The 19,030-nt window shown below is 35.0% G+C and overlaps 1 protein-coding gene across 1 annotated transcript in view; it reads left to right on the top strand.

The window, feature by feature from the left end:
• Positions 1 to 19,030, top strand: part of LOC106871452 (dynein axonemal heavy chain 5) — a 330,351-nt gene that overhangs the window by 108,903 nt on the left and 202,418 nt on the right. Inside the window, exons 18-20 of the mRNA XM_089358345.1 lie at positions 3,808 to 4,065; positions 12,906 to 12,971; positions 13,855 to 14,084. Of these exons, the coding sequence (XP_089214471.1) occupies positions 3,808 to 4,065; positions 12,906 to 12,971; positions 13,855 to 14,084 (554 nt within the window). The remainder of the gene's footprint in view (positions 1 to 3,807; positions 4,066 to 12,905; positions 12,972 to 13,854; positions 14,085 to 19,030) is intronic.

The raw sequence follows: 19,030 nt of genomic DNA, 5'->3' as shown, positions 1-19,030 counted from the left end.
CATGTTGATATAGGCACAACTATGTTTGTTTATGTATATTTATCTAAATATACTCAGTGTCAAAACCCGCTCAGAAACCTAACAATGAAGTTTACACTTTAGAAATCCCTTGTTTTGAGTACCGGGGTCAATCTAATTGGCTGCCCACCCCACTTACCAAAAATTTCGGATCATTGATGGTACTCTATCTAGAGTAGAAAAGAATATTTTTTATAAAAGTAAGCTCTCCATTAATTCCTGTGTGTACATACCCTCTGCCACTATCCCACCTATACATACACACACAGTTAATTGTTGTGTGTGTGTGTGTGCATGTCCTAATAGCATTTGTATGTGTATGAGTGTGTGTATGTGTGCATATGCTAGCAGCACCTGTTTGAATCGCTCTCTCTCTCTCTCTCTCTCTCTCTCTTTCTGTATTGTACACACACCTTCACCATCCCCTTTCCACATCATGACAGCTTGTTTACGCCACAAGAATTTACCATTAGTACTGGAATTTACTATTAAAACGTTGTAAACAGATGTACATGAGATGCAAATACTAAAGAGGTATGTGAAATACATATGATAATTCAAATAAGTATAGCTATAATAGTCATCATCATCATCGTTGTCGTTTAACATCTGCTTTCCATGCTGGCATGGGTTGGACGTTTGACTGAGGGCTGGCAAGCTAGGAGGCTGCACCAAGCTACAATCTGATCTGACAAGGTTTCTACAGCTAGATGCCCTTCCTAACTCCAACTACTCTGAGAGTGTAGTGGGTGCTTTTTATGTGCCACCGGCATGAAGGCCAGTCAGGTGGCACTGATAACGACCATGCTCAAGTGGTGCTTTTTACGTGCCACTGGCATGGGACCAGTCAGGCGGAACTGTCATCGGCCACAACAATGACTTCACTTGACTCAACAGGTCTTTGCAAGCGCAGTTTATTGCCCGATGATTGAAGGGTACTATTAAATGGGCTGGTTCTGTTGTACTGGTATAGACCAAAGTTACAGTCTCACTTGGCTTGCTGTGTCTTCTCAAGAGGTCTCCAGAGGTCTCGGTCACTTGTCATTGCCTCCGTGAGGCCCAACTTCTGAAGGTCGTGCCTTACTGAAAATGTAACAGCATTCTTTCAACAGTTTGCACTAACAATAAATAAATACAAAAACTAACCTACAGTTCAGTCGTTGACTATGTTAATGGTCAATTCCAGTTTCAGTCTAATAATAAGTTACAATAAATGATATACAGTGACAAGTTAATATTTGATGAATTTTGTATAATAATCCTATCAACAATAGGAACGAGGCCTGAAATTTAGTGGGAGAGGCTAGCTGATTACATCAACCCCAGTGCTTGACTGGTACTTATCTTATTACCATGGAAGGATGAAGGGTAAAGTCGACCTTGGGGGAATTTGAACTCAGAAGATATGAATGAGCAAAATGCCACTAACCATTTTCTTCAACATTTTAATGATTTTGCCAGCTTGTATGTTAATAAAATAAAATATGTAAGAATTGATAAATTTTAAGACAATTTAAATAATATTTTCTCTTTGTCATTTAATTGATGATCGTATCCATGCTCATTGTTACCTGACAGAACTGCACTATTGTGATACTGATTGTGGTAATTGTGAAAAGAATGGTAGATCACACACAGCAGGTGGGTGTGGGGGAAATAATAGATGTGTATTAATTTCATACAACTACCAGTGATTGAATTGGTCAAATGTATGTCTAGTTGTCAATGGAAATAGATAATCCTGCAACCAAATCTGATTCTGATGTCATTTTCATTCCTGTTGTCGGAATCAAGTTTCTTTATAAGTGTGTCACAAATCCATTTACTTTTTGTTTTGATAATCGATTACAAATACTGATAATTCAATATATAATTTATTGGAGCTATTGTCTGTCCTCCATTTGATCATGGTTTGTCAGTAATAATAATGGCATAATTGCTGATGTCTGTTGGCCATGCTGCAGTACTGCCAGAAATTTTCTGCCCAATGCTCTAGATGTGGTGCAGAACAATATGAAAATAAAAAAAAAAAATTGATCGTTCTTCCACCAATGAATGATTATCATAGTATTGCTTTTGAATTTTTTGTTTGAATATCTGAACAAAGTGTTCTATTTTACTGTCTGAAGTTGGATGAGCATTAGTTGGCATGAAATGTTGAACGATCATTTGATCATCAAAATTGTTTAAATTTAGATGACACATACTGAATTTCATTGCTGGATATAATGGTTTTAAGAAATCCTTTAATGACAATAATTCAGCAGAGTGTTGCCAATGTTTCATTAATATGGTTGATGTTGCTGAGAAACACATCGAAATTTTGAGAACAAATAAACGACAATAAGCCACATTTTACTATAAAATGGTCCCTCAGAGTCAGTGTGTATTTATTTAGATCCAGTTATCTATACAGCATGCAATTTAAATTACGGATACCAAATATAATAAATAATCCCTTTTCATCGCTTTGTGAATATCAACGTTGATATACATTGAGTGCCTGTTCCAGTGAGTGAATAGAATGTTCATCTCTATTTCATGTTGCAATAGATGCATTGCAGCGTCAATGATACAACTACTGCAATATGTAACATCAGTCACATTACTAATAAACAGTTGACTATTTGAATAGTATGTTCTTTTCTGCTAAATTATATAACAGCTTGTAATGTCATGTTCTTAATGAATATATGATAGGAGCTGGCTTTTGCAACACAGCCGAATTGCTATTTTCCAGATACACTTTTGTAAGAGTGCTAATCAACCAGTATGACCAAAATAGCTGACTTCATTGTGAAAAATGCATTTTTTATATGATACTTTAAGTTATAATCTTTAAATGAATTAAATATAATTTCTAAGTTATCTAACCCTTTAGCATTTAAACCACAGTCACCATATGCCATTCCATAGCTGCCATCTCTGAAGAATGTATGGTTACATAATCAGAATGTTACCTAACACTGTTGAACCCCTAGTGTGAAACCAATTGGTAAGACTGACTGCGTTGGATATATAATACTGTATGTGGTGGTAATAGAAAGTTCCCAGGCTAGTTCTGATTGCATGCTAACAGATGGCGACACATGGTTAGTTTCTTTACAGTGATGTAAAGAAACTAACACCAAATAGTGGAGGGGGACAAATACACACACACACACACACATGATGAGCTTTCACAGTGTTCCAATCAACCAAAATCTCTCACAAGGCATTGGTCAGTCCAGGGCTACAGGAGAAAGTGTCACACAGTTGGAACTGAACCTGAAAGCAATGTGGCTGCAAAGTGGATATTTTAACCACACAGCCATGCTTGCTACATATGTGTGATGTGTGAATTCGCATTTCGACACCAAGAAGCAATTTCTCATTAAGAAAAATGGTAGAAGTGATTTTAAGAAATTTAGTATTTATCATGATTAAAGAGATTATATGATGGTAACTGCTGCTTGTAAACATAACTTGTGCTTAACAAAAATATGATATCAATACACAATTCAATTTAAGCAAAAATGATTGTTTTATTTTTTAAAAATCACGAAGAATTTTGCTGCTTGTAAGTGTATGAAAGTGTGTGTGTGTGTGTGTGTGTGTGTGTGTGTGTACAGAATAGTAATAGGTATGTTGTGTCATGGTTAGATACAAGATATGTCACAGAACATGTGTTTTCATGTATATTTACGCGTTTATAAACATATCATATATCCTTGCCTTTCTATGATTTTGCTATTTTATTTTTGGCGATCTTAAATACATTAAAACTATTTTTTTTATTTTGATGTTCAGACACAACGCGCTCTAGCGCTTATAATGAAATTTGAGAAGATTGACAAGTTGGACCTCACTGAGCGTTTCTTTACTTTGTTGAGAAACTATGGCAAAGATTTAGAAACAATTCGTAAACTCTACCAAAAGCAAAGATCAGACCCAGAGATCCCAAACAACATGCCACCAACAGCTGGTCGAATTATGTGGTCTCAGCAGTTACAAAGGAAGATTGAAGAACCAATGAAATGTTTTATAAACAAACCTGAAATTATGAAAGTAATTTTCCCTCCAATTTATATTTATATCTGAAATAACATTTTTTATATCTTATTTATACTAACGCTGCTAACATGATGACTTTGTATAGATGAGTAAACTTTCCACCAATTGCTGAACACTACATAAACGTTGTATCACCAAGTAAAAGAAATGTCTATAATTTTCCTCAACTGTTAAATCATAGAACTCAATACCTCATGTTGTTGTTGTTGGCACTCCGTCGCTTACGACGTCGAGGGTTCCAGTTGATCCGATCAACGGAACAGCCTGCTCGTGAAATTAACGTGCAAGTGGCTGAGCACTCCACAGACACGTGTACCCTTAAAGTAGTTCTCGGAGATATTCAGCGTGACACAGTGTGACAAGACTGGCCCTTTGAATTATAGGTACAACAGAAACAGGAAGTAGGAGTGAGAGAAAGTTGTGATGGAAGAGTACAGCAGGGTTCGCCACCATCCCCTGCCGGAGCCTCGTGGAGCTATAAGTGTTTTCACTCAATAAACACTCACAACGCCCGGTCTGGGAATCGAAACCGCGATCCTATAACTGCGAGTCCGCTGCCCTAACCACTGGGCCATTGCACCTCATACATAACCTTTATTTCTCACCTTATTTCTCTCCGTTTTTCTCCTCCTATCACACTCTCTGTATGTATTTGTGTGTATGTGTGTACATATATATATATATATATATATAGATGTGTGTATTTTTCCCTTTATTTATTTATCTTTAAAAATTTTATCTAGTCTCAGCTCACGAGGTGTGGCTATGTTGGGGGCCCTTGTTAACAATTAACACAGAAAAAATAGATAAATAGTTACCAGGGTAGCAAAAAATCACATGAGTAAAATGGGTGTAACTCCTTGTTTTCAAAGGTAGAAACTCCAGGTTTACATGAAATATTTTGTATAATATACATAGATAAATAAATAGAATTAAACGCAGGTGTTATTCAAATTCTTTTACTTCTGACACATGTTTTGAAGATATCACTGGTATTATTCCAAAGGAATAAAATAGCATAAAACAATGTAATCTTCTCTTCGGGGAATTGAAGAAATGAAACTCATCAATAAGACATTTTAACAGAATATGATGGATATATAGAGTGATTAATTGAACGCTATTAAGTTTTTAAAAAAAAAAGGGTTAGAGGATATAAATTTAAAGGTAGCCTATAGAAAGAGGTGGGTGTAAAGGAAAGGAAAAAACCCAAATAAATGAGAAGTATATAACGATATGTAAATTAAATAAAACCATAAAGTCTTAGAAAAAGATATATCTAGTGAATGTGAAATGCAAGAAGAAAGTTAATGTTTAAATTAAACATTGGCAGAAACACACCTTTAGTTCATATAAGTGATATCTATCATTATATATAATTTAAACATTAATTTTCTTCTTACATTTCACATTCACTAAATATATCTTTTTCCAAGACTTTAGGGTTTTATTTAATTTACATATTGTTCTATACTTCTCATTTATTTGGTTTTTTTCTTTCCTTTACCCCTCCTCTTTCTATAGGCTACCTTTGGCATTTTATCCTCTAACATTTAAAAAAAAAACTTAATGGCATTCAGTTAATCACTGAAGGAAGAAGTGAACATTTTTATGAATATCAAAGGTGTTTCTATTATAGAACTGGAAGATAAAAAGTTTCAAATTGATTTAACATTTTTAGTAGATATAACTAGTCATTTAAATAGTTTGAACTTGAAACTACAAGGCTCCAATCAGCTAATAACCAGCTTGCTTTCTCATATCAAAATCTTTGAACTGATTCGTCATTTATTTATCACACAATTGAAAAGAAAGTGCTTCACACATTTTCCAAAATTGAGAGAACAAAATCCCAAATCAACAAAGAAATATTCTGAGAAAATGTGAAAGTCTTTTGAAGATATTTGAAAGTAGATTTGAAGAAATACAAGATAACTACGTGTTTTTGAAACACCTTTTGATATGTGTCCTGAGGAGGCTCCAGGTACCTAACAATTAGAATTAATTGATTTGTAGTCGGATAGCTTACTAAAATCAAAATATAATAATCTGTCTTCATTGGACTTCTACAAACCCATCAATCCTGAGAAATACCCTGCTTTGCATCAAAATGCCTTGAAATTTGTATCTCAATTTTTGACAACTTATCAATTTTTTTTTTTTCAAATTGAATTGTGCAAAAAATCGTCTTCATACCAGACTTGCTAATGAAAACCTGAGTAATGAACAGTTTCTTCAAAGACCTGATATTCCTAAACTTTAAAAAAAAAAAAAAAAGAAAGAAAGAAAAAATGTAGTTGCATTCTTCTTATTAAACAATGCCAAATTTTAAGATTAAAGTTAATTAGGTTTGATAACATTATCACTCGAATAAATCTGTTCAAATATGTCATTTACACATAATACTATTTAGGTATTACCGTAATTTTTCAAAATTAAATTCGGTTTGTGCTTGAGTGTTATGGTTTCTCCAACATTAGGATAGGAACATTTCGAAAAATATAGAATACTTCATAAGTGATATAAACATCCTAAATTCAGTGGTGACGTTAATGAAGATGTTATGCGCTAATTTAATGTGCTAAATAGAGATATACACAGATGCAAGAGCCAGAACTTGTGATCCACCCGCTGACCTTTTTCTTTGGAAATTTTTGCCTGCTGCACTAAAAGGGTTCCCCATCTGTGAGTTAGATAAATGAATGCTTAGCTGGTCATTAGCTTAGCTGGTCATTTCATGTGGTATAATAGTGTCAGCAGTGGAGCAAGCGGATGATGATATATATATATATATATATATATATCATCATCATCATCATCATCATTTAACGTCCGCTTTCCATGCTAGCATGGGTTGGATGATTTGACTGAGGACTGGTGAACCGGATGGCTGCACCAGGCCCCAATCTGAACAGGCAGAATTTCTACAGCTGGATGCGCTTCCTAACGCCAACCAATCAGAGAGTGTAGTGGGTTCTTTTCCGTGCCACCAGCACGAGGGCCAGTGAGGCGGTGCTGGCAATGGCCATCCTCAGAATGGTGTATTTTACGTGCCTCCTGCACAAGAGCCAGTCCAGCAGCACTGGCAACGACCTCGCTCGAATGCTTTCTAATATGCCACTGGAACAAGTGCCAGTTAGACGACGCTTGTAACGATCACGCTCAAATGGTGCTATTTACATGCCACTGGCATGGAAGCCAGACAGCTGCTCTGGCAATGATCACACTTGGATGGTGCTGTTAGTGCTCCACTGGCACAGGTGCCAGTCATTGAATATGGTTCAATTACGATTTTGAGTGTGTATTTTTCCCTTGTTTACAATTAACATGGAAAAAATAAATAAACAGTTCTCAGGGCAGCAAAAAATCTCCTTTACTAGTTTTCTGCTTATATCTTTCCTTTACCCTTTCTCTTTCTATAGGCTACCTTTGACGTTATATCTTCTAACGGTTTAAAAAAAAGAACTTAATGGCGCTCTGGTCATCATTATACACATCCATCACATTCTGTTAAAATTTCTTATTGATGAGTTTGGTTTCTGTCTCTCTTTCCCTTATGAGAAGATTACATTGTTTTGCACAATTTATTCCTTTTGGAATAACACCAATGTTGTCTTCAAAACATATGTCAGAAGTAAAAGAATTTCAATAACACCTGCATTTAACTCCGTTGATATATATATATATATATATATACAGGGTGTGATAACTAAACTGTCATCTAAATGACACAAAAACGAAATTAACACTGACATCTCATTTTGACAGATATATTTACCAAAATTACATAAAAATATCCTGATTTTACCATAGGCTCCAGAGAATTTCAGAATCTCCTGTATCTGTTCTGGATGGTCTCCTTGTTTAAGTTGGTGAATGCTGCCATAGTTCTTGTTGTCAGTTCATCTTTGGTGTTATAAGGAGTTTTGTTGGTCTCTCAAACAATTGCATCCCACACATAATAATCAAATAGGGTTGCAGTCTGAGGAGTTAGGTAGCCAGATGTTAGGGGTGATGTGGTTGCAGAAATTATCTGACAGCCATGATTGGGTTCTCCTGCTTATGTGGCATGGTGCAGAGTCCTGTTGCTAAACACTCTGAAATGTTCGTATTGGCACTTCCTGCATGAGTGCCAGTTAGTAAAACATGTCGTTTCCAAATTTCTGGCAGAGTGAATTGTGTCATGGTGCTGGTTTTCTCACAGATGGTGTCCAACTGCCCCTACTGTATTGTGTAGTTGACAAAATCAAAAACAAACGATGTGCATGCACAAAATTAAACATATAAAATGGCAACAATTTACCTGTCGCATCCTGTATCTTCTAGCTTTTACTTGTTTCAGTCATTAGACTGCAGTCATGCTGGGGTACTGCCTCGAAGGGCTTTGGTCAAATGAATCAACCCCAGCACTTACTTTTTTAAGCCTAGTGCTTATTCTGTTGGTCTCCTTTGCTAAACTGCTAAATTCTGTCTGACTTCTGTACTCGTGGCACGTAAATAGAACCATTTGAGCGGGATCGTTACCAGCGTCGCCTTCCTGGCACGTGAAAAGACATTCAAGTGAGATCGTTGCCAGTGCCACTGGACTGGCTCCTGTGCAGGTGGCACGTAAAATACACCATTTTGAGCGTGGCCGTTGCCAGTACCGCCTGACTGGCCTTCGTGCCAGTGGCACATAAAAGCACCCACTACACTCTTGGAGTGGTTGGCGTTAGGAAGGGCATCCAGCTGTAGAAACTCTGCCATTGGAGCCTGGTGTAGCCATCCAGTTTCACCAGTCCTCAGTCAAATCGTCCAACCCATGCTAGCATGGAAAGCGGATGTTAAACGATGATGATGATGATGATGATAAACACCCCAATATCGCTTGTCAATTAGTGGTGGGGAACACACTCACACATGCACACACACACATACACATGTATATGATGGGCTACTTTCAGCTCCTGTCTACCAAATCCACTCACAAGGCTTTGGTCGGCACAATGCTATAGTAAACACTTGCCTAAGTTGCCACACAATGGGACTGAATCTGGAACCATGTGGTTGGGAAGCATGTTTCTTACCACGCAGCCACACACCTTTAATACCTTCAATTATTCACTCTTCTTAGATTACAATAAACAATAAGATACCTGGTAGTTATATCTTTTAATTAAGTATATTTTTCCTAAATAATGGACAGATGTAGTATCTACAAAAAAGAGATAGATTACTTGTTTAATCATATTAATCTGAATTACTATTTTTCAGTATTTCATAAAAGAAGTTGGATTCTTGTATTCATTTAATTACAAAAATGATTGGAATCTTGAACATGAATCAGAGGATTAGAAAATTTTTTTGAAAAGATACAACTCCATTGAATTAAAATTAATAATAGAATAGTTTATGCTTAAAATTTGATTATTTGTCTTATGCCTGAAAAATATAGTCTTTATGAGAATTGTTTTCACTATGAAAAAATATCTTGGTATATATCCTACTTATTTATCTATTGAAATAGTTTTTTGTCACATTTTATTACGATTTCATAAAAGAAATTTCATTTATTTTGATTCGATTGTTATTTTAGTAAGCAAATTTATTTAGAAAGTATACTGATAATTCTTTAAAGTAGCAATCAGAAAGTTTTTATGCTGTTTACTTAACTAGAAATTTGAATGCTGGTTCTAACTGAATACTAAGTGAATCTTCTTATAACAGCTTAATTGCTAGACTAAATCACTATTTTTGTTACAATTTTGAGGGTCAATTATTTTGAAGCCTTGGCTTGTATTAGCAGATGGAATGAAAGGTACTAACTTTTTAATGAAATAGTTGCAAGAGGATTGACTTTAAACTTTTTGGCATAACAAGTGCACTTTGCAACCAAATGGCCCCAAGTTCCATTCCGATTTCACACCTTAGGCAAATACCTTCTCCAGTAGTTTTAAGTTGATCAGTCGATCAATATCTTATGAGTTACATTTGGTAGATGATAACAGCACAGAACTCTATCGTAATTTGAATTTAACATATCATAGCATCTCATAAAGCGAGATTTCTATACATCTTAAATTTGCAGAAAAACTTGTGGCTGGGCAGTTTAGCTTAAATGGTCGAGAGCACCACGACACATAATCACGGAGGTGTGAGTTCGAGTCTCATGGCTGGCCGCCCACACTTTTTTCTGCAAAATAGGGGTAGTTTATCCTGTTCAGGCTATACTATTAGCATTATCCTGCGTTTGAGAATTTAAAATCTCTTCTTTAACTTTCTGTAATTTATATATCATCATCATCATCATCGTCATTGTCGTCATCATTTAACATCAGCTGTCTGTGCTGGCATGGGTTGGGTGGTGTGACCAGAACAGGCAAGCTGGGGAGCTGCACCAGACTCCAGTCTGATTTGGCTTTGTGTCTATGGCTAGATGCCCTTCCTTATGCCAACCACTTTACAGAGTGTACTGGGCACTTTTATATGGCACCACATGGGCGCTTTTACATGGTATTGTATGGGTGCTTTTATGTGGCACCACATGGGCGCTTTACACCACCAGCAGGATATGTATCAATATATACGTATCTCTGTGTGTGCATGTGCACATGTGTGTACTATGCATGTGTGTGTGTGTATGTATGTGTGCACGGGTGCATGCACGTACAAAAAGGAATACCTTGCAGTGTTTACGTCCTACAGAGGCATCTCTTTGAAGCCTCTCCAGCTTGATCATTGAAGCAAAGCATAATCTTGTGGCAATGAAAGCTTATGAATACAGTGTATGTGCACCGGATTGCTTCGAAGAGAATCTAATCTATCTGTTACAGAAGTAGTTGGAAGTACAGAGTAATTTCAAATGAAGGTGCCTGATGGTTGCAAGTTAGCATGTATTGGCAATTAGTTGTAGTTTCTGACAATCTCTAGCAAGGCTGTCGTAAGGATCAGCATGCTTAATAAGTACAACATAGAGTTGTCTATGGATGACAGGAATGGAATTTCAACCATGTTTCGTGGTCTGCTACCACAACAGCTCCTTTATAGGATCCAGTTAGCTCAAGACATCATCAGGAGGAACCACGTCCAGTTTCGGCCCCTACTCCTCTACCGTTTTGACGTGGCGGGGCCACCCCCTTTCGGAGGTGTCTTCAGCTCTAGTGTTGGGTGCATGTCTTCTTTCACTGTTTGTGACTGTTCTAATTCAACTGTGGAATGTCCCTCGCTATGGTTATTTTCCAGGAAGTTCTGGCCACACGTCTTACGGTTCATCAACCCGCGTTGTCGAATTACTTTCTTCCGACATACATTCCCTTGGTAGATTAGGATCCAGTTAGCTGAAGACATCATCAGGAGGAACCACATCCGGTTTCGGCCCCTACTCCTCTACCGTTTTGACGTGGCGGGGGCCCCTCCTTTCGGAGGTGTCTTCAGCTCTAGTGTTGGGTGCATGTCTTCTTTCTTCTATTCCCTGGCCTCTTCGATGCAGCATCAAAAATTAAATTTGGAGTATGTCACCATATTAAAAAAAAACCCCAAAAAATTGTCATGTTAACATTTATCCTGACATCATCATAATATGACTAAATTGTTATTTACTTTCATCATTTATAAGATCAAAAAATTTCTATTCTACTGGACAATGTATCTTATTAAAAATGTGTTTCTGGACTAAGGTTGTAAGAAAATGTGAGGTCACAACAATTACTGAATTATGGTTACTGAATTTGAACACAAACTCTGTTATACCTGTATTTTCAAATAGTTTTGGACACCAAACCTATAATTTGTTGTGTATTTCAGAAATATCAACAGTTTTGTTTTTTATGTAAATAATTTTAGGATTATATTATAGACTTCCAAATATTATTTATATTTTTCTCACTGACATCATCATCATCTTTAAATATCCTTCTTCCAAGTTGGACAATTTGACAGGGTTCCATGCATCCAAGAATTGCATGGTGCAACAGTTATATGTATATCTTTGCAGGCAGTAATTCTTATTGTCATAGCAACTAACCCTTAGCAGTTTCCTGTCTTTTTCTACATGTAATGCATATATATATATACACATACATATTCTGGTACACATCATAATTGCATATAATAATTCGTCTGATTTGCTTTTAATGTTTGTCAAAGCTTTGGTTTTTCAGTTTCTATTATTAATAAATCACTTTTCTTTTATAATCAGAGTAACCTTGATAATTTGTATCATTTTCTTCTGATTCTGAAACATTATTCCACTAACACATAATCCATTAGTCAAATACATTATCTTTGTGACAATTACATATTATTTAAAAGAAGTGAAAATAAATACTGGAAGGATTAGAAAGGTATTAAATGTCAAGTAATATTCATAGACAGATCCTCAGCTTTGAAAACATTAGCTACATTAAGGAATGAATTCAAGTAAATATGTTAAGCTGTTTATCTGCTTGTGAGATATGTAATCTCCTTGAACAGATTATAATGTAATTTAGAAGAAAATGTGCATGTAGAAGTTGAATAACTAAATGGACAAATCATTGGGATATAAGACATTGGTAAAATTTATAGTAGGTTTTTGGAATTGAGAAGTAGAGCCTACTTCAGTTATCTAGGAAATTCAAATGAGCATGAATTCAAAAAGATATCAGCATAAATATTTACAATATTTAAAAATACACTGGGAAAAACGTAATTTTTATTTTTGCCATACATTTCAATTTAGCTATAATTCAAAAACAAAAATTATAAATCTAGCCAGAAAGCTAACAAAATATTTGAAACAAAAACTTCATAAAACTTTTATAGCATTAATATGTTGATATTCAGAGCTTGTTTCGTTGTGCTCTTTATATTTTTAGCACCCGGATGGACAGAGGATAATGGCTAATTACAGAAAGTTATCAAAATGTTTGCAGACTTATGAGGTGAGTTAATGAGAAATATGTCTAATGAGCAATGTTCAGCAAAAATAAAAATAAAAATGAGAACATTTGAGTCAAAGTACCATGTAATTTTAGTGATGTTATTGTTTTATTCTTTCCGTATCTTCAAAATATATAAAATGGTGATGGTGTTGATGATTCATTATTTTATGTAGTCATAAATACTAAATTGACAAAAATATCTTGATACATTACTACAAAATATCATCGTGGTACTCCATCGGTTGCAATGATGAGGGTTCCAGTTGATCCAATCAATGGAACAGCCTGCTTGGGAAATTAACGTGCAAGTGGCTGAGCACTCCACAGACACGTGTACCTGTAATGCAATTCTCTGGGAGATTCACCGTGACACACAGTGTGAAAGGGCTGGCCCTTTGAAATACAGGTACAACAGAAACAGGAAGAAAGAGTGAGAGAAAGTTGTGGTGAAAGAGTACAACAGGGTTCGCTGCCACCCCCTGCCAGAGCCTCATGGAGCTTTAGGTGTTTTCGCTCAATAAACACTCACAACGCCCGCTCTGGGAATCGAAATCACGACCCTACGACTGCGAGTCCACTGCCCTAACCACTGGAACATTGCGCCTCCACACTACAAAATATATAAATTACAAAATGCAAAGCAACATAATATATATGCAGATCAAACATAAAACATACAACTAAACACAGAAGTGATCACAAAGGAATGAAACTGAAGGACTTAATACTATTATAACTGTACAGTTCTTTTGTCAACATTTCTGAAAGCTCTACATTTGGCACTATTTCTATTCCATGCAAAGATATATTAAGAATACTAGCATCCTTAGATGGTCCAATTTTATTTAAAATATTACATGATTATTTATGTCTTCTTTTTAAGCTTTGCTATTATCAAAGCTGGTTTAAAGCTGTGGTGAATATTAAAAGAAATCTACATATTCCACTTCTAATGTACTCTCCTGCAAATGATGAACTGTTTGTAAATTTTGATATACAAATTTTTGATGCTATACTGGAAACAAAATGGATCATGTATTTAGGACTAAATGTTCCGGAGAAAGCCACAGATATGGTTGAGAAAGAAAGTTCACTCAAAATCCTGTTACCTTGGTATGTGATTATTTTATATTTATTAGTTTCCTTAGCTTGAACTACTTAATTTATCCAGTGTCTGTTAACTTTAGTTTTGAATGAGTTCTTGGTTTATGAGTTGGAAATTTCAGGAGCTGACTACAGAGAAAGCTTGCTTTGTAAGTTTGTGTATCACTACTTCAATGATTATTGTGATGTATTGCAGTTCATTTAGTTATTTTAAAATAAATATTTGAATAGATATTTGAAATAAATAAATATTTGAAAAGCAAATTCATAAAATCCTTTTAATTTCTTGCTGAAACTATTTCACACCTCTTAAATCATAAATGCTAATGAGAAGTGCAAGAAAATCTCATCACCCCAATGCCTCTTTCTGATTTAATTATAAGGTGCATTACTAAAAAGAAACAAAATATTCCTTTGTATTAAGGGAATATTATAGAAATATTAAGATTTTGTTGAAAAGAAATTTAAGGGTTACTTTAAGTATATGTTTACCTCTTGTTTATGTCAGTGCAGCAGAGCTATATGCCTGTATAAGAGTTTTATGAATGTCTTCTGTCCTGTGTGAATTGCTTATCACAATAATCCAAAGCATCTGTGTCAGAGAAATATCTTTTTTGTTAAGTTGAAGAAGCCTTACTAAAGATTTCTTCCACATGAAATGATTCAAGGGTGGGAAAACTGGTACACATTTCAATTATTCTTCAAACGCAAGAATAATTTAATCTGATCACCTCATAATTATGAAATATTCATTAAGTATTTATGAATCCTATGACTTAAAATGCAGCATTTTATTTCAATATTGAACCAATTTCCAATTAGGTAAACTCCATTTGTTGACATGAACCATACCTTTTCAAGCCTCAAATGATATGCACCATTAAAATTTCAGTTAATATCTTATCAACTGAGTCAGTTTTTTTCTTAACACAAAAATGCAGAGCAACATAGTTAAAAGAAAAATTTCATTTCAATAAACAAATTACTTGTTTTTATTAGTGTCTGTCAAGATAATTGTTTTATGGAAATTATCTCATTATTCAATTACTTTTTGATTTGTTATAAAAGCAGGAAGTTATAAAACATGCACTAGCAGCAGTCAGTGTTTTTAATAATCTATTTTCGTTTTTTTTAATTCTATATCTCAGTACTTTTATTTTTCATCTAATTTACCAAACTTTGTGTATGGAAGATGCAACAAGACAAGTCATCACATTATTAGCACTGTCCTATTTTGCAGAAAAAACATTAGCTCTGTTTTACCTAGTCTACCATGTTGTTGTAAAAGAATGATTGCTCTAAGCAAGCACTATTTTGCAATATTTGAGCAAATTGAGCAGATGTAAATAATTTTTATTATCCTAAATATGTCAAAATATGCATGATTAAAAACTCCTCTCAGTGTAATAAAAATGATAAATTAATATATTTTATACAGAAGCCATGGAAAATCTTTTGTTTCTGTATGTAGATGTATAGACCAATTAAATGTTTTGTATTTTATAGTGTTATTCATAGTAATTTAAGAACAAAAAGATTACACAAGTCTGCTTTTTTTAAATGAAATAAATGATGATTGTCTGCTTATGGGTGATTTTGAACCATTTTTTAATGTTGATTTCAAATATGTTTTTAGATTTTACCTATCATGTACAGATTTTGCACAAATGTCTGCCAAAGGTATGATGATTTTTCTTATCATTCATTCCCTTTTGTGGCAGACTTTTAGATAAAGGTGTGATGGAATTAAGAACAAATCGCTAGAACAATAATAAAAAAGATATGAATAGTATGTAGGTCTACATATTGACTAGATATATATATTTTAATGCACTTACCATGGCTTTAAAGTAATTTGACTCCTTTTCAAACTTCTTTTTCTTTGATTTCCTTCCAAATTTTGGTAGTTGCTTGCAATCTCTCTTTAGGGTCCAGCAGTAATCCTCCATCATGTTTACATTCCACCCCACTAATACCTCTGCTCCATTTCTTTAATGTCCAGGTGAAATCTCTCACCATGCTCTTCATTTACATTGCCAAGGTACTCTGGGAAATAGTCAAGATCTGAGTGAAGAAAGTGCAGTTTAACATTAATGTTGCACCCAAGATTTTTGAAGTTTTGCAACATGGTATCAACTATGACTTTGTAAAGGTGGTGAGCTGGCAGAATCGTTAGCACGCAGGGCGAAATGCTTAGCGATGTTTCGTCTGCCGTTACGTTCTGAGTTCAAATTCCGCCGAGGTCGACTTTGCCTTTCATCCTTTCAGGGTCGATGAATTAAGTACCAGTTATGCACTGGGGTCAATATAATCGACTTAATCCATTTGTCTGTCCTTGTTTGTCCTCTATCTGTGTAGCCCCTTGTGGGCAGTAAAGAAATAGGTATCAACTATGACATTGTAATTTGAATACTTACTGTTTCCCAAAAAGTTCTCGACAACACACTTGAAGCTCACCCATGCATGTTTTTGAGATTCATTCATGGATTTCTCATAGTCTGGACAAACTCCTGCTTTAATATTCTCACTGGTTATATTTGGGAATATTTTTTAAAGATACTGCAAACATAGTCCTTCTGCAGACAAAGATTTAAGAAACTGTTTCATCAAACCAAGTTTAATGTACAAAAGTGGTAGCAGTACTTTTGTAGGTTCAATCAAGGGCTTATGCAGAATGCTTTTGGATCCATGTAACAAACTTCTCCTTTGTGGTCAGTTGTTAACCATCCAGGGCTTTTCTTTAGCTCTGCTGTCCCATTCACATAAAAAACATGGCATTTTTATGGAGCCTGCCTGCTGGTCTAAAAGCATGCCTATAATTTTGAAATTTCTACACACTTGCCAGTGGTATTCTGCATACTTTATATTTAACAAAAGTTCTTTTACATTTTCTTGTTTCCTTAAGTTATACAGAATGTGCCACTGGAATGGATGAATACTTATTTCCATTGTGTAGCAAGACAGCCTTCAAACTCCTTTTGGAGGAATCAATGAATAGCCTCCATTCTGAGGGATTGCTCTTGATCTCAAAATAGTTTAGCAAGTTTGAAATATTATAGCAAAACACCACTGATTCATCTTCAGCAAAGAATGGTAACAGCTTGCGTTCTCTATGATGGTGCCAAGAGAAGGTTCCCATTAACAAAAGCTTTTTCATGTTTAGCCTAAAACTAAGAAGTTCCACTGCATTCTTTGGTAGGTTCAAATCTTTCACCAAATCATTGAGCTTTTCCTGTGTAAATAACTGTGGACTTTCGATTTTGTCAACAATGTAGTCATCATCTTCTTCGCATTTGTCGTCTTCATCACTATCTGATGTACCATTCTTCAAAGCAAGTGGGGAGGGAGAGGAACTGGCGTGTCAACCTCATGTGCAATAGGTTGTATAACTGAGGGAATACTATGATACACTATCTTATGTTTATTTTTTGTACTATACCCATCAACTTTAGTAATGCAGGAATACTAATTGTCAGCATGGTTACTTGGCTCTCGCCACAGCATTGGTATTCCAAGGGCATTTCATTCTTCTTATCAACTTCCCAGAGTCTCAGCCGTCCCACACAAATGTGACATACCTTGTGTGGAGCCCAAGGTTTGTCTTCATCACCGAGTTTAACACCAAAATAAGTGAAGTATAGATCTTTTTACAAGATCATATTTTGTATCTGATTAATGACAGCATATTTGCCACAAATGTAGCAGAATATGTCTGGATTGTTCACATACTTACATCTATATGTATTCATTTTAAGTGGAGTTTATAAGTAAATAGCACCAAGAACTAATCTCTGGAACAAATAATTACAACACTAAAGCATCAGTTAGCAATTGTGTACACAGCTTTTGAAGGTCACGTCACTTGTCAGAGTTGCCAAAAACTGTTTAATAAGCTTATATTGGCTGCTATTTTACTTTTACTGATATCAGGTCAGCATTGGTTTATAGCAATCTATTTTGTTGTGCAAAATAAATCAGATAATCACTGTCATCTGGTTCTCTGATACCATAATACAATGTTTTATCACAGAAAAACTAGATGTGGTGGAGAAAAACTAATAACAGATCTGAAATCAACATAAAAACTGCTTAAAACTTATGTAGACATTTAAACATCAAAATCATGCAGACTTGGTCAAGTATTCGATCTTTGCTTTGTCAGATGGACTATATTTAAGTAGATATTATGGATGAAGCTAATTTAGAAAAGCAAAACCTTTGTTGTTCTGTTGAAATAGATTGATATTTTTACATAGTCATGAAAATTATGAGCTATGAAAATAATTTAATGCTATAACACAGATGAACTAAAACACAGATTCAATGCTAAAATGTTTCAATACTCTGAAACATTGAACACACAAGAATATAGGTACCCAAAGCTAATAGAGTTGTAATCCTAGAGTCTGAACCTGTGCAAGACCTGGAAATTATGATGAGAATTAAAACATGTAATTTCAAGCCTATTGTTAAGATGGAAACAACGTGCAGACATCTGGCAAGATGGAGTTGGAGAATATTTTGTGAAAGACAACCAAAATGTTATGGTGATCTTGTGGATAAAAACTTCTGGGTCACTTTGATTATATATCAATTTCTCTACTAAATTGGAAGAATAGTTCTACAAAGATTGCTTTTACGAAGCAACTAAACTGCTGGGAAACATTAGAAAGTTTAGACTATATTCCCTGGAATGACAAAAAAACAAAAAACAAAAAAAAACAGGAAAATATGAACTAATTCATAACAGGAGGGACAGGTACCAAATTTGGTCACTGAAATAGCTAATTCTAAATTGAGCATCATTTCAGTGCTAAGGGTTCGCTTTTTCCATTCCAAATATAACAATAGCATCAATAACCTCCCACAAAATATAAGGAATCTTCGAACAGCACTTGGATATTCTACAGCACAAGATCTTAGATAACCCTACACTATAACAAAGAAACAACAAA

The sequence above is a fragment of the Octopus bimaculoides genome, chromosome 10 (assembly GCF_046866305.1).
Source record: "Octopus bimaculoides isolate indiv1 chromosome 10, ASM4686630v1, whole genome shotgun sequence".
NCBI lineage: Eukaryota > Metazoa > Mollusca > Cephalopoda > Octopoda > Octopodidae > Octopus > Octopus bimaculoides.
Note: the sequence above shows the minus strand (reverse complement) of the source record. Positions and strands in the feature narration are given on the sequence as shown.